This window comes from Chlorocebus sabaeus, chromosome 14, assembly GCF_047675955.1.
Source record: "Chlorocebus sabaeus isolate Y175 chromosome 14, mChlSab1.0.hap1, whole genome shotgun sequence".
Lineage (NCBI taxonomy): Eukaryota > Metazoa > Chordata > Mammalia > Primates > Cercopithecidae > Chlorocebus > Chlorocebus sabaeus.
In genome coordinates this window covers 61,743,459-61,760,003 of record NC_132917.1, presented here as the reverse complement: position 1 = coordinate 61,760,003, position 16,545 = coordinate 61,743,459, and the positions used below count along the sequence as shown (strand labels likewise).

Sequence of the window (16,545 nt, the reverse complement as noted above, 5' to 3'; positions counted from 1 at the left end):
AGGTCTACAACAGGAGAATAATTCCTGAGCCTGTGGAAATTTAAATGACATAATAATAAAGAAAAAAAGAAAAGACAGAAAAATAATGCACTAGCTGTATTAGATCTTTTTCAAGTGATCCTTCTGCACATCCTCGACCTCTGGGGCTCAAGTAATCCTTGGCCTCCTGCCTCTTGAGTAGCTGGGACCACAGCTGTGGGCTAGTATGCCTGGCTAATTTTTTTATTTTTTTGTAGAGACAGGGTCTCCCTATGTTGCCCAGGCTGGTCTCGAACTCCTGGGCTCAAGCAATCCTCCCACATCAGCCTCCCAAAGTGCTGGGATTATAGACACGAGTCATTGCACCCAGTCTGTACTAGACCTTTAAAGAACTATTGGAGAAGCTGTAAAAGATGAGACAAATGATAGTAGAGGTATACAACTTAGGGAGGAAAATATTCAAATTTATTTAATTATATGCTATGCAGCTTCAAAACAAAACAATTCTCCGTTATAAAGGCATTTAAAAGAAGCAAAACTCAGGGCACCAGTTCCTACCTCACAATCTATTTGTATGGACAAAGCAGATCCAAATTAAATGATATAAAACTTGTAAAATCAATCTGTCTGTGAATAGATAAAAATTGGTTCTCTACTCAATGGAAAAAAAAAAAAAGCGATGAAACCTGGTCGACATGGCAAAACCCCACCTCTAAAAAAAAAAAAAAAAAAAATACAAAAATTAGCTAGGTGTGGTAGTGCATGTCTGGAGTCTCAGCTACTTGAGAGGCTGAGGTGGGAGGATCACTTGAGCCCAGGCAGCAGAGGCTGTAGTGATCTGCGATGGCACCACCACACTCCAGCCTGGGAGACTGAACAAGACCCTGCCTCAAAAAAAAAAGCAAAACAAGAAAAAGAGTCCAAGGCCAGGCACGGTGGCTACCGCCTATAATCCCAGCACTTTGGGAGGCCAAGGCAGGCAGATCACCTGAGGCTGGGAGTTCAAGACCAGCCTGACCAACATGGAGAAACCCTGTCTCTACTAAAAATCCAAAATTAGCTGGGCATGGTGGCACATGCCTGTAATCCCAGCTACACTGGAGGCTGAGGCAGGAGAATCGCTTGAACCCGAGAGGCAGAGGTTGCAGTGAGCCGAGATCGAGCCATTGCACTCCAGCCTGGGTAACAAGAGCAAAACTCCATCTCAAAAAAAAAAGGTTAATCGTACAAATAAAGCACAGGTAACAGAAACCATCTCCAAATTTCTAAAATTATTGTTTTAAACATTTACTTGAAACATAAATGTTTGTCAAAGATGAAGCATAATAGAAGTCCAAATTTATAAAAACTATATTCTAAATTAAGATAGAGCTAAAAATGTGGGTGTTTTATTAAGATGAAAAAAAATCATGACTTTTTTTTCATGTTTCTGCAATTTAAGGATCCACTCCACCAGACTGCATCATTTATACCTTTCTCTTGGCATTTATCATATATAAGATAGGGACAGTGACATTTACCTTGTATACAGAGCAAGGTTCAGCATATTAGGGGTTTAGTATGCATTTAATAGGTAAATCAAAGATAAACATTTCCTTTAAAATCTCCTTACTCAGCCACTCCTTTAACCCAAGTCAAGGTTCCAGGCCCAGAATAGTTGCTTTGAGAAAAGGAAAACCAAAAATAGATTAATTAAATGGGTTTTGCCCTAAACTAAGAAAAAAGAAAAAAGATTTACAGGACATTTGGCCTCATTACAGGTCACCTGCGTCTATTAAAATACTCTACAAATCCCAACTGGATAATCTGCAATTGCTGCTTTATCATGTGATGTCCAGTGATATAAAAAAGTAACATCAGTCATTTGTCTATTCTTCAGAGAATGAAGAATATGTCTCATGTATTGCCATCTAAAGTCTCAAAAACGTTCAGTGAAATTAGCAAAACTTAGTTGCTTAAAAACTAGAGAATTAAAAGGAATATATTTATAGAACTTTAAATTTTCCAGAAAATGGTATTTCTAAATTTAAAAAATCAAGTCAAATATTTAGACATCTTTTTGGATAAGACATTTTTATTGTTGAGTAGCCAACTTTTGAGCATTTTCTGAACTAGAAACATTCCAGAGAAGGAACATTTCAACATGATGTTGCTTCTAGCATATTTTATCAGTACATTGGCAAGCCGATATTCCACTGCCACCTACAGTAGAAAAACAGAATTACTGTTTATAGGTAAGGATGTAGACAGAATACAAACGAAACTTAAAAGTATGACCTAAGAAACCAGTCTCTTCTGTTTCCTAATATAAACACTTTAAGACTATATATTTTACATCCATTATTTTATACTGAAGTTAACTTTTTATTAACATATGCTATCCAAAAATGTATGAGTGAAGTTTCTCCTTAAATTCACTCTAAAATATCAAAAAGGTTATACATAATAATATTAATACCATTCATTAATAATGCCATTCTTTGATTTTAAAAAACTCATCACTAACGCATAGTGAACTTCAACCATTTTGTAAACCTGATACCAAATGCACTTTTTCTTTTTTTTTTTTTTTGAGCTGGAGTCTGGCTCTGTCTCCCAGGCTGGAATACAGTGGCACAATCTCAACTCTGCCTCCCGGGTTCAAGCGATTCTCCTGCCTCAGCCTCCCCAGTAACTGGGATTACAGGCACATGCTACCGTGCCCAGCTAATTTTTTTGTATTCTTAGTAGACACGGGGTTTCATCATGTTGGCCAGGCTGGTCTCAAACTCCTGACCTCAAGTGATCCACCCACCTCAGTCTCCCAGAGTGCTAGGATTACAGCAGTGAGCCTTTGTGCCCGGCCCCAAATGCACTTCTAAGCTTCTGTTTTACTGCAAATGCTTTCCATAAAAATTTTCCAGGTATTTAGCAAGTAGGATCAAATTTTGCTTTTAAAATAATACATACTACATATGCAAAACATCAAACTACTGGAATATTTAAAATATAAAGAGGCATATTCCTCTGTAGGCATTTAGCTTCTTCACAATTTACATCACACCCCAAAATGTCTTAGCAATACAATGTTTCTCAAAAGCCTCTAAAAAGAGCTTCGAGTGCTGGGAATGGACTAAATGGACTAAAGCTACAAATGGACTAAATTCCTAATACTACATTCCTAATAGTGCATTTAAAACTCACAGTTGAGACGATTAAATTTTTAAAAAGCTAAATACAGGCCAGACATGTTGGCTTATGCCTGTAAACTGAGCACTTTGGGAGGTCAAGGTGGATAGATCACTTGAGCCCAGGAGTTCAAAACAGCCTGGACAACATAGGGAGACCTTGTCGCTAAAAAAAAATTTTTTTAATTAGCCAGGCATGGTGGCACGTGCCTGTAGTCCCAGCTACTCAGGTGGCTGAGGTAGGAAGATCGCTTGGGCCTCAGAAGTCAAGGCTGCAGTGAGCTATGATCACACCACTGCACTCCAGCCTGGTCAACAGAGCTTAACCTTATCTTTAATCAATAAATAAAATTTAAAAAGCAAAATGCAGAAAGTTATGTATAGTATACTCCATCTTGTGTTTGAAATAAAGAAGAGATTGCTGGCTAAACATAGTAGTATATTGTTCTTGTGAGAAGATAACTCTCGGAAATTTAAAACATCATCAAATGAAAAATTCAATTAAAAGGCCAAAAGAGGCCAGGTATGCTGGCTCAGGCTTGTAATAGCAGCACTTTGGGATGCCAAGGCAGGAAGATCTCTTAAGTCCAGAAGTTTGAGACCTGCCTGGGCAACATGATGAAACCCCGTCTCTACAAAGAAATACAAAAAAATTAGCCAGGTGTAGTGCCACACACCTGTAGACCCAGCTACTCAGGAGGTTCAGGTGGAAGGATCACTGGAACCCGAGAGGTCAAGGCTGCAGTAAGCCATGTGCACACCACTGCGCTCCAGCCTGGGCGACAAAGTGAGACCTTGTCTCAAATAAATAAAAAAATAGGCTGGGCACAGTGGCTCATACCCGTAATCCCAGCACTTTAGGAAGCTGAGGCAGGAGGATCACTTGAGCCCAGGAGTTGAAAAGCAGCCTAAACAACATAAGACCCCATCTCTATTTTATTTGCAATAATCAAAAAACTAAATAAAATAAATAAGTTAAATAAAGGCTACAAAAGGCCAAGTGTGGTGGCTCATACCTGTAATCCCAGCATTTGGGAGGCTAAAGAGGGAGGGTTGCTTGAGTCCAGGAATTTGAGATCACCCTGGACAATACGGGGAGATCCTGTCTCTAAAAAAAGATAAAAATAAAAAAATTAGCCAGGCATGGTGGTGAGCATTTACAGTTCCAGCTACTCAAAAGGCTGAGGTGGGAGGATTGCTTGAGCCCAAGAGGTCAAGGCTGCAAGTGAGGCATGATCATGCCACTGCACTCCAGCCTGGGTGGCAGACTGAGACTATGTCTCTCAAGAAACTTTTAACCAATTTTTAAATTTGTTTGAAGGCTAGAAGATAAAGTTAAGGAAGTCAATCAAAAAGTGGGAAAAAAAAACACATGAAAAATGGGGTAGAAAATAAGAGAAAATTAGAATAATATGTCTAGGAGGTCTAACATTTGAAAAATCAGAGTGCAAGAAAGAGAATAGAAAAAAAAAAAGATAAAATAATCCGGGCTGGGCGTGGTAGCTCACACATGTAAACCTAGCACTTAGAGGGGCCAAGGCAGGCAGTTCATTTGAGCTCAGGAGTTAGAGACCAACCTGACCAACATGATGAAACCCCTTCTCTACTAAAAATACAAAAATTAGCCAGGCATGGTGGCACGCACCTGTAATCCCAACTACTTGGGAGGATGAAGTAGGAGAATTGCTCAAACCTGGGGGACAGAGGTTGCAGTGAGCCTAGATCGCACCATTGCACTCCAGCCTGGGCAACAAGAGCGAAACTCCATCTCGAGAAGAGAAGAGAGAAGAGAAGAGAAAGAAGAGAAAAGAAAGGAATTCGGCCAGGTACAGTGGCTCACGCCTGTAATCCCAAACATGAGGCCCAGTCGGGTGGATCACTTGAGGCCAGGAGTTTGAGACCAGCCTGACCAAGATGGTAAAACCCCATCTCAACAAAAAACACAAAAATTAGCCAGGCGTGGTGGTGCACACCTGTAATCCCAGCCACTCGGGTGGCCGAGACACGAAAATCGCTTGAACCCAGGATGCAGAGGCTGCAGTGAGCCAGTTTGCCCCACCACACTCTAGCCTGGGCAACAGTGCGAGATTCTGTCTTAAAAAACAAAAACAAAAAAACCCTCAGAAAACAAAAACAAAGTGCTGTGATACAGGCATGAGCCACCTCGCCCAACCACAATTATTTCTTATAATCTTTTCTTATTATCATTAATATCTTATTACTATTTTTTGTTTGTGTTGAGACGGAGCCTCGCTCTGTTGACCAGGCTGGAGTGCAGTGGCGCGATCTTGGCTCACTGCAACCTCCGCCTCCGGGGTTCAAGTGATTCTCCTGCCTCAGCCTCCTGAGTAGCTGGGACTACAGGCACACGCTGCCATGCCTGGTTAATTTTTGTATTTTTAGTAGAGACAAAGTTTCACATGTTGGCCAGGCTGGAGGTCATTTTTAATTTACTACAGATCTCACAAGTCTAAAGAACAAGCTAGTGAAATTCCTCAAAGGGACCAAACAGCAAATAGTGCCCATTTCCAGTTTTTAGATATTTATCAAGTAACCAATTTCAAAACATAATTTATATATTTTTTCCAAATATTAATAAACATTATGAGTTTGAGAACAGATGTTTGGAGCAGAGGTTAGCACACCACACTTTTTTTTTTTTTTTGGAGATGGAGTCTCGCTTTGTTGCCCAGGCTGGAGTGCAGTGGCACGACCTCAGCTCACTGCAAGCTCCGCCTCCCAGGTTCACGCCATTCTCCTGCCTCAGCCTCCAGAGTAGCTGGGACTATAGGCACCCACCACCATGCCCGGCTGATTTTTTGTATTTTTAGTAGAGACGGGGTTTCACCACGTTAGCCAGGATGGTCTCGATCTCCTGACCTCATGATCTGCCCACCTCGGCCTCCCAAAGTGCTGGGATTACAGGCATGAGCCACCACACCTGGCCACTTTTCTCATTTTTTTTGAGATGGAGTCTCGCTGTGTTGCCCAGGCTGGAGTACAGTAGCATGATCTTGGCTCACCACAACCTCCGCCTCTCAGGTTCAAGCGATTCTCCTGCCTCAGCCTCCCAAGTAGCTGGGACTACCGGCGCGCACTACCATGCTCGGCTAATTTTTGTATTTTTAGTACAGATGGGGTTTTATTATGTTGGCCAGGCTGGTCTCGAACTCCTGGCCTCATGATCCGCCCACCTTGGTCTCCCAAAGTGCTGGGATTACAGGCATGAGCCACTGTGCATGGCCACTTTTTTGCTTTTAAATTTTTAGAGATGGAGTCTCCCTCTGTCGTCTAGACTAGAGTGCAGTGGCTATGCACAAGCATGACCATGAATGCCCTATAGCCTTGAGTTCCTGGGCTCAAGCAATCTTGTCACCACAGCCTCTGGAGTAGCTGCTACTACAGGCCTGTGCCACCATGTGGGTCAGCAAACTTTTTCTGTAAATATTCAGATGGTAAATATTTTTGGCTTTGAAGGTCACATGACCTCTATCACAGCCATTCAACTCTGTTATTAGAGTGGCTAGAGCTACTACAGACAAGACGTAAATAAACCAGCATGTAATCATGTTACAATAAAACTTTTTTTTTTTTTTTTTTTTTAAGATGGAGTCTCACTCTGTCGCCAGGCTGGAGTGCAGTGGCATGATCTCAGCTCACTGCAACCTCCGCCTCTCAGGTTCAAGCGATTCTCCTGCCTCAGCCTCCTGAGTAGCTGGGACTACAAGCACATGCCACCACTCTCAGCTAATTTTTGTATTTGTAGTAGAGATGGAATTTCACCATGTTGGCCAGGATGGTCTCCATCTCTTGATCTCATGATCTGCCCACCTTGGTCTCCCAAACTGCTGGGATTACAGGCGTGAGCCACCACACCTGGCCTACAATAAAACTGTATTTCTAAAGATAGGCAACAGGCCAGATTAGTCCCACAGGACACAGTTTGCTGACCCCTGGTTTAGAGTACTACATTTCCTAGCTTTCCTCTTATAGTAAGTGGTATATGTTTTCTCTCTATGCCAATCTTCTTTTTTTTTTTTTTTTTTTTTTGAGACGGAGTCTCACTCTGTCGCCCAGGCTGGAGTGCAGTGGCCGGATCTCGGCTCACTGTAAACTCCGCCTCCCGGGTTTACGCCATTCTCCTGCCTCAGCCTCCCGAGTAGCTGGGACTACAGGCGCCCGCCACCTCGCCGGGCTAGTTTCTTAGTAGAGATGGGGTTTCACCGGGTTAGCCAGGATGGTCTTGATCTCCTGACCTTGTGATCCGCCCATCTCGGCCTCCCAAAGTGCTGGGATTACAGGCTTGAGCCACCGCGCCCGGCTATGCCAATCTTCTTAATAGCAATCTCCACATTTAAACACTCTCAATTCATTCTCTTATTCTACAAGCTTTTACTAAGTGCCTACCACATGCCAGACACAGTATTAGGTATAAGGAATAAAGAAGAAACAATAACAATAATAAAGTCCTGCCCTCTTAATACTTACATTCTAGTAGAATAGTTAAGAAATAAATAAGCTGATAACTACATAATATAATTTCACGTAATACTAAGTATGAAAAAAAAGTAAAGCCAGGTAAAAAGAAAGAGGAAGGAAGGATGAGGGTCTTTATAATATAAGTCAGGAAAGAACTCATAAGAAATGACGTTCAGGTAAAGAATGAATTAAACAAATGAACAAGCCATACAAATATCTACAGGAAAAACATTTCACATGTTTAAATAAGGACAAGATTAGAGTGCTGGAAATGAGAAAATGACATCAGAGAAGTGAGTAAGGGTAAGATCATGTAAGGACTTGCAGCCTAGGGCAAAAGGACTGAATTTTATTCTAAGTTTGATGTGAAGCCAGGAACATGAAATGGTTGAGAGCAGGAGAGTAAGGAGGTATAATGCACTTTTTTAAAGGATCACTGGTACCTATGCAGAGGACAAATCGTAGAGGGCAGGAGTGGAACAGGAAGGCCACTATACGCTGTTGCAAGTATTTCTAGACTTCTAAAATAGGATCTAGGCAGGATGGCTCATGCCTGTAATCTCAGCACTTTGGGAGACTGAGGCAGGAGGATCACTTGTGGTCAGAAGTTCAAGGCTACAGTGAGTTATGATTGCACCACTGCGCTCCAGCCTGGGCGACAGAGACCCTGTCTCTAAATAAATAAATAACAGAGTTTTGCTCATTGCCCAGGCTGAAGTGCAATGGTGCCATCTCGGCTCACTGTAACCTCCACCTCCCAAGTTCAAGCCATTCTCCTGCCTCAGCCTCATAAGTAGCTGGGATTATAGGCACCTGCCGCTACACCCAGACAATCTTTTGTATTTTTAATAGAGACGGGTTTCCGCCATGTTGACCAGGACGGTCTCAAACTCCTGACCTCTGGTGATCCGCCCACCTCGACCTCCCAAAAGTGCTGGGATTACAGGCATGAGCCACTGAGCCCGACCTGGATAAATTAACATTTGATTGATATAACTGAGTACCACAGCATACAAATTAGTAACAGACAACACGAAATGAGAATTTTCATTAAACTTTTTTTTTTCCTGAGATGGAGTTTCGCTCTTGTTGCCCAGGCTGGAGTACAATGGTGTGATCTTGGCTCACCGCAACCTCCACCTCCCAGGTTCAAGCAATTCTCCCGCTTCAGCCTCCCGAGTAGCTGGGATTGCAGGCATGCGCCACCACATCTGGCTAATTTTGTATTTTTAGTAGAGACGGGGTTTGTCCATGTTGGTCAGGCTGGTCTCGAACTCCCAACCTCAGGTGATCCGCCCGCCCTGTCCTCCCAAAGTGCTGGGATGACAGGCATGAGCCACAGCGCCCAGCCTAAAAGTTTTTATTTAAAGTTCCAATGAGGAAATACAAAATTATCACCAGAGGGCAGTAGTGAATACAGACTAAGGTATACAAAAGGTGATGGATCTTCATAGTTAGATTATGCTCTTTCAGTAAACTGGGATTTACTGGAATTCAGCATATCCACAAGCTTAACAGCAATAACAATAAACATTATGCAAACTCATACCTATAAGAAGTTGAATTATAATGTGAGCAAAAAAAGCAGATTAAAATAGCAGTGTTGGGCTGGACACGGTGGCTCACGCTTGTAATCCCAACACTATGGGAGGTCGAGGAGGGTGGATTGCTTCAAGTCAGGAGTTCAGGACCAGCCTGGCCAATGTGGTGAAACCCCGTCTCTACTAAAATATAAAAATTAGCTGGGTGTGGTGGCGGGTGTCCGTAATCCCAGCTACTCAGGAGGTTGAGGCAGAATTGCTTCAACCCAGGAGGTAGAGGTTGCAGTGAGCCAAGATCGTGCCACTGCACTCCAGCCTGGGAGACAGAGCAAGACTCCGTCTCAAAAAAAAAAAAAAAAAAAAAGAAAAAGGCAGTGTTTAGCAAAACAAGAGTATTTATATATAGGATGTCATCTCCCTAAACACACCATTCCCAATTAATTGACTTCATTACTCCTTAGGGTCTACCCAAAAATAAAAATTACAGCAAGTGAATGGCCAGCTTCACGTATCTACAAGCAGATGAAAGGTTTGTCCTTTTGTGATTAACAGGTAAGGCTAGAGAGAGTCAATGTCCCAGTCGAGTAGGATAGGAGGGTTCCATTCTAAACAGAAAACAGAACCAGTACAAATGCCAGGAATCACTACATAACACCTTGGCACACAACATGAAAGTCAGAGAGAAGGGCTACAGCTCAGGGAGCACCTGAACCTGAAACATGGCCTGTGAAATATATTGCCAGGCAGTTGGCAATAAGGAGGCTGTTAACACGTGTGTCCACTGTATCCACTGCTGAGAGTTATTTGTCCCGTCCTTCCTTCCTTTGCTTCTATCCTGTTGTTATCCTTCATTTTCACTTTCTTCAAAGACCATGATATTACATAGATCATTGGAAGTATGAACTCTGTTGTCATTATACAAAAAATGTATATCCTGCTTAAGAGCAGGAATAAAAGTTAGAAAGATTATAAGAAGAGAAGGTTGTTTCATTTTTTTCTTGCCTCCTCCACCAAGACTCTACATTGGTTACCTCCATATTGTGATCAAACTGGACTATTCACCATTTCCTGAACCCGCTCTTTTCCTGCCCCACCCATGCTGTTCTTAACTCAGAATGCTGTATACGCTACCCTTCATCTCAGTCTAAAATATGCTATACTCTCTTCAGAAGAAGCAAAAATGGCATCTCCAAGAAGCCTGCCAGAAAGAACTGAGATCTCTTAATCTATCTTCAGGTGCTTACTCACAATTTTATTTACAAATACAATCACATCCTTGCATCATGCTTATTTGTGTATGTTCCCTCTTACTGCAGATAGAGGTTCTATCTGCAAAACCTTTCAGTGTAAAAATTATGTTTGTGCCAGGCACGGTGGCTCACGCCTGTGATCCCAGCACTTTAGGAGGCCGAGGTGGGCAGATCATCCGAGGTCCGGAGTTCAGGACCAGCCTGACCAACATGGAGAAACCCCATCTCTACTAAAAACACAAAATTAGCCAGGCGTGGTGGTGCATGCTTGTAATCCCAGCTACTCAGGAGGCTGAGGCAGGAGAATCGCTTGAACCTGGGAGGCGGAGGTTGTGGAGAGCTGAGATCACGCCATTACTTACATCCAGCCTGGGCAACAAGAGCGAAACTCCATATCAAAAAATAATTTAAAAATAAAAATAAATAAAAATCATGTTTGTTTTTTATGTTTTCATAACAATTAGAGAAATTTGGCTGGGCTCAGTGGCTCACGCCTGTAATCCCAGCACTTTGGGAGGTGGAGGCGGGTGGATCATGAGGTCAGGAGTTCAAGACCAGCCTGGCCAAGATGGTGAAACCTCGTCTCTACTAAAAAACAAAAAAATTAGCCAGCCATGGTGGCAGGCGCCTGTAATCCCAGCCACTCGGGAGGCAGAGGTACAGAACTGCTTGAACCCAGGAGGCGGAGGTTGCAGTGAGCCGAGATCACGCCACTGCACTCCGGAGCGAGACTCATCTCAAAAAAAAAAAAAATAATTAGAGAAATTTAACCCTCAGTGTTGCTTTTAAGTTAAATAAAGGCTAGATGCAGTGGCTCACACCTGTAATCCCAGCACTTCGGGAGGCCGAGGCAGGCAGCTCACGAGGTCAAGAGATCAAAACCATCCTGGCCAATGTGGTGAAATCCCGTCTCTACAAATATTACAAATATTAGCTGGACGCGGTGGTGCATGCCTGTAGTCCCAGCTACTCGGGAGGCTGAGGCAGGAGAATCATTTAAACCCAGGAGGTGGAGGATGTAGTGAGCCGAGATTGCGCCACTGCACTCCAGCCTGGCAACAGAGCGAGACTCCGTCTCAAAAAAAAAAAAAAAAAAAAGAGTTAAATAAAGATTGGAACTGAATGTCATCCTGAGCCCAGGGTTTCAGCCCTAAGTAAAACAATCAAAGGCATATCCCTTCATTCCTCAGACTAATCGGCTGTGCAGAGGTTGTGCTGCGAGGCACCTGCAAATCTTCTGTTGCCTACTCCCAACACCAAGAGAGCCATGCCAGCTCCACAACACAGAACCACTCAAAAACTTCAAGTATCCTGGATATTATTCAGCAATGTATTTAAAATAAAGTAAAGCCGGATGCAGCGGCTCACTCCTGTAATCCCAACACTTTGGGAGGCCGAGGCAGGTGGATCACCTGAGGTCAGGAGTTCAAGACTAGCCTGGCCAACGTGGTGAAACCCTGTCTCTACTAAAAATAAAAAAATTAGCCAGGCATGGTGGTGGACACCTGTAATCCCAGCTACACAGGAGGCTGAGGCAGGAGAATCACCTGAACTTGGGAGGCGGAGTTTGTAGTGAGCGGAGATCACACCACTGCATTCCAGCCTGGGCAACAAAAGCAAAACTCCATCTCAAAATAAAAATAAATAAGAGAAAGAGTTTTCAGGCAAATTCTTCTCTGGGTATCCTGCTGTTTTATCTCCTAACAAAACAAATGAATCAAAATGTGGTCCACCTAGAGAGGAGAAGTACCCCCCAATGTTTGGAGATTCTAAGGCATTACCTATACATGTGCTGTTGTCTCTTAGCCAGAAGAAGAGATATAGGCCTCATCCCCATAAGAGACCAAACACCTCAAAAACCCAGATGTCAAATTTTCTAGGAAACTCTCTCGGACTGCTCAAAGAGTAAAATTTGATAGAAATAGGAAGCATTCAGCCGGGCGGGGTGTCTCACGCCTGTAATCCTAGCACTCTGGGAGGCGGAGGTCAGGAGATCAAAACCATCCTGGCCAACATGGTGAAACCCAGTCTCTACTGAAAATACAAAAATTAGCTGGGCGTGGTGGCGGATGCCTGTTACCCCAGCTACTCGGGAGGCTGAGGCAGGAGAATGGCTTGAACCCGGGAGGCAGAGATTTCAGTGAGCCGAGATCGGGCCACTGCACTCCAGCCTGGCGACAAAGCAAGACTCTCTAAAAAAAGAACGGAAATAGGAAGCATTCACTAGTGATTTATGATTGATATCAACTAAGATTACTTAGAAAGTCTAGAATCACACCTGAGATATTACTCCTTACTTTTCATTTGCTTTTTTTTCTGGATTCAAATCCCGTAGGCAAAATCAGTTTTAAAAAATACAGAAGTGCCTTTTTAAAGAATAAACAGTTTCGAAAAAACAGCAAATTCAAAAGGATAGTGGATTAAATTTCAACATTGACTTTAATCAAAACGTAATTTTAGGCTATTTAGATTCCCTGGGCCTGTTTCTTAAACCTTTACGATGGGTGTCCACTATATAAGGTTTTTTTCAAGAAACAAATGAAACAACATGTAAAACATCTCAGCACAGTTCCTAACACATAGGAGACCTACAAAAGTCAGTAATTCTTTTCATAGTCTGTCTCTAGAGTACACTGACACTAGATTCATTCCTATAACTAGCTCTCGGTCTAAACAGAGTTGTCCAAGGCCGGGTGCCATAGCTTACGCCTGTAATCCCAGCACTTTGGGAGGCTGAGGCAGGCGGATCACAAGGTCAGGAGTTCAAGACCAGCCTGGCCAGTATGGTGAAACCTCGTCTCTACTAAACATACAAAAATTAGCTGGGCATGGTGGCGGGTGCCTGTAGTCCCAGCTACTCGGGAGGCTGAGGCAGGAGAATCGCTTGAAACCGGGAGGCAGAGGTTGCAGTGAGCCAAGATTGCACCAATCTCGAGATTGCGCCACTGCACTCTAGCCTGTCTCAAAAAAATAAATAAATAATAAATAATAAAAAAATTTAAAAAAACTAGAGTTGTCCAATATGATGGTTATTAGCCATATGTGACTACTGAGCACTTGAAATGTGGCTAGTCCGAGATATGAGCTTTAAGTGTAAAATACTGGATTTCGAAGACTTAGTGAAAAAAGTAACAGAAAATCTTGTCAATATTCTGTATATTGATTACATGTGAAATGATAATACTTTGGATATTCTGGATTAAATAAGATATATTATTAAAATTAATTTCACCTTTTTGGTTCACATATTTCTATTGGACGGTCTAGTCTATACTTTGACTTCAAGCTGGTAATTATGCTCTCTTAACCATGCAGTGGACTGCTTGACAGATGTCACTCGGGCTAAGCCGCCCCTTATCCAGCAGACACTCATTTTAACGCTCCCAACTTCCACAACCGGGGAAAGCTAGCGACCTAAAACTCTTAATTTAAAAAAATCCAGATCCCACAGATCTGCTGAGGAAACGCGACTGTTACCAAGAGACACAGAAGAGATGTCTTGAAGGAAAAATCCCCGTGGGTGTCAGTCAGTCCTACCGGGGGACTGGGAACTTCAGCATAAAAAGGTCACCCTTAGGAAAGTGAGAAGGGGCGACGGAATGAGCAAATCAGAAGGAGCCCAATGTGGAGCCCACGGAGTAGAGATCTGAGAAGGAAAAGCCTTTCAGCTTGTGGGGACGGGGGAAAGCGAGGGGGAGAGTCTGAAGCCAGCGGCCAAGGGGCTCTGCTCCAAGCCGGAGACTATAGAAAAGAGCTGTACCTTAAGAATCCCCCTCATCTTTGCCAAAAAGGGGCGGAACTCCTCGGGTGGCACCTCTGGATACAGCTGGCTCCGTAGCAGCTCCTCTGTGATGCCGGGGTGCCCGTGGAAAGTGTCCTGGGCTAGTGCATTCAGCAGCCCGTTTAGGGGCTTGCCGCCCTCAAGCTCACCCGCCGCCATGCTCTGCGAAAGCCCCGCCCCGCAACAGCTGAGACGTGCCCCGCCACGGTGGCCGAGAGGTGCCTAAATAGCCTGTGCAAAAGCACCACGAGGAAGCTGGAGGCAAGGTTTCCCCAGGGGTCAGAGTTAGCAGCTTACAGCTTTGCTCTGCAAAACCCATCCCCTCAGGATACCTCCACGGAAATATCCGTTTGGTTCCAGGAGGATCACTTTGCTTCCCCTGATCCCCTTCATCACTGCAGAGCCTACTGGAAAGAAAGATTGCTTGCAGAGATTATTGGAGATCGGGTAGCAGCCTACAAGGTTGGCAGTTTTAATTTTTAGATGGCTGTATCTCATTCCAGGCCTTGCCAACCCATTAGCTGAATAGGATCGATGACTCAGATTTAATCTCTGCCTAATCCTTACCTGTCATCCTTTGCTCCAGAAAATTTAACTATCTCCTGATTACATAATGTTTTTGTTTGGGTTGTTAATTGCCTTTTTATATACACTTGTCTTTCCAGCTAGATCAGTGGTTCTGATCCAATGTTCTTTTATATAACAAATATTTTGTTAACACCTTATTTACTATCCTGATATTAAATGCATAGCTAATAAACCTCCCACCCATATAATTTCAAAAAATCAATATATTATTCGCCATAAAATTGAATAAAGTACTGATACATGCTACAACATGAATGAGACTTAAAAACAGGGTAAGTAGAAGAAGTCAGACATAAAAGGCCAAATATTGGACATCTCATTCATATGAAATATTCAGAATAGACAAATCCACGGAGACTGAAAGTACTGTAATAGCTGCCAGAATCTGGAAGAGGGAGCGAATGGGTAGTGACTGTTCATAGGTACAGAGTTTCTTTGGGGCATGATGAAAACATTCTGGAAGTGGAAGCACAACCTTGTGAATACACTAAAACCCACTGAATTGTACACTTTAAAAGATTAGTTTCACACTATGTGAATATCTCAATTTAAAAATCAATTTAATGACCTAATTGTAATTTATCATAAAACTAAAAGGAAAGTAATTTATAATATAATATGTGTAAATGTTTGGGTACACCTATACTAGTTGACTAAAAGACATATAAAGTAGCCAGATGTCTGCATCTTTACATCTTTATGTAGAACCACCTGTGACTTCTACAAATGCAAATCGATACAGGTGTGCGGTATTGGTGACTCCAGAGGGAGGGCAGTTGCTTCTGGTAACATGATGTTCTGAAATGTGAACAACAGTTGGTAAAGTTTACAACAAAAAACACTCTCACTCTACAGTCATTGCAAAGCTGGAATATTCTGTATATATTAATGCTAAACTAAAAATACATTGTGTTGCTGGGCTCGGTGGCTCAAGCCTGTAATCCTAGCACTTCGGAAGGCTGAGGCGGGCAGATCACGAGGTCAGGAGATCGAGACCATCCTGGCTAACACCGTGAAACCCCGTCTCTACTAAAAATACAAAAAAATAGCCGGGCACGGTGGCTCAAGCCTGTAATCCCAGCACTTTGGGAGGCCGAGACGGGCGGATCACGAGGTCAGGAGATCGAGACCATCCTGGCTAACACGGTGAAACCCCGTCTCTACTAAAAACACAAAAAACTAGCCGGGCGAGGTGGCGGGCGCCTGTAGTCCCCGCTACTCGGGAGGCTGAGGCAGGAGAATGGCGTAAACCCGGGAGGCGGAGCTTGCAGTGAGCTGAGATCCGGCCACTGCACTCCAGCCCGGGCGACAGAGCAAGACTCCGTCTCAAAAAAATAAAATAAAATAAAATAAAATAAAATAAAATAAAATAAAATAAAATAAAATAAAATAAATTAGCCAGGCCTAGTGGTGGTCGCCTGTAGTCCCAGCTACTCTGGAGACTGAGGCAGGAGAATGGCATGAACCCCGGAGGCGGAGCTTGCAGTGAGCCGAGATCATGCCACTGCACTCCAGCCTGGGTGACAGGCTCAAAAAAATAAAAATAAAATAATAACAATAATAATAATACATTGTGTTTATATATAAAATGGAGTTTGATTTTAGGCTTAGATAATAACAAACAGGTTTTTCACCTTTATGAATATACCCTGCATGGGAAGATGTCATATTTCTGACCCCTCTCCCACCTATTCCATTCCTACCCTTCCTTCAAAGTGACAACTGAGGTTGGGCACAGTGGCTCACGCCTGTAACCCCAA

General features: G+C 43.1%; 1 protein-coding gene across 1 annotated transcript in view; it reads right to left on the bottom strand.

Annotated features, from left to right (window-relative positions):
- Positions 1 to 14,392, bottom strand: part of COMMD1 (copper metabolism domain containing 1) — a 229,463-nt gene extending 215,071 nt beyond the window's left edge. Inside the window, exon 1 of the mRNA XM_007970491.3 lies at positions 14,177 to 14,392. Within this exon, the coding sequence (XP_007968682.1) occupies positions 14,177 to 14,356 (180 nt within the window). The 5' untranslated portion in view covers positions 14,357 to 14,392. The remainder of the gene's footprint in view (positions 1 to 14,176) is intronic.
- Positions 14,393 to 16,545: the final 2,153 nt, after the last annotated feature.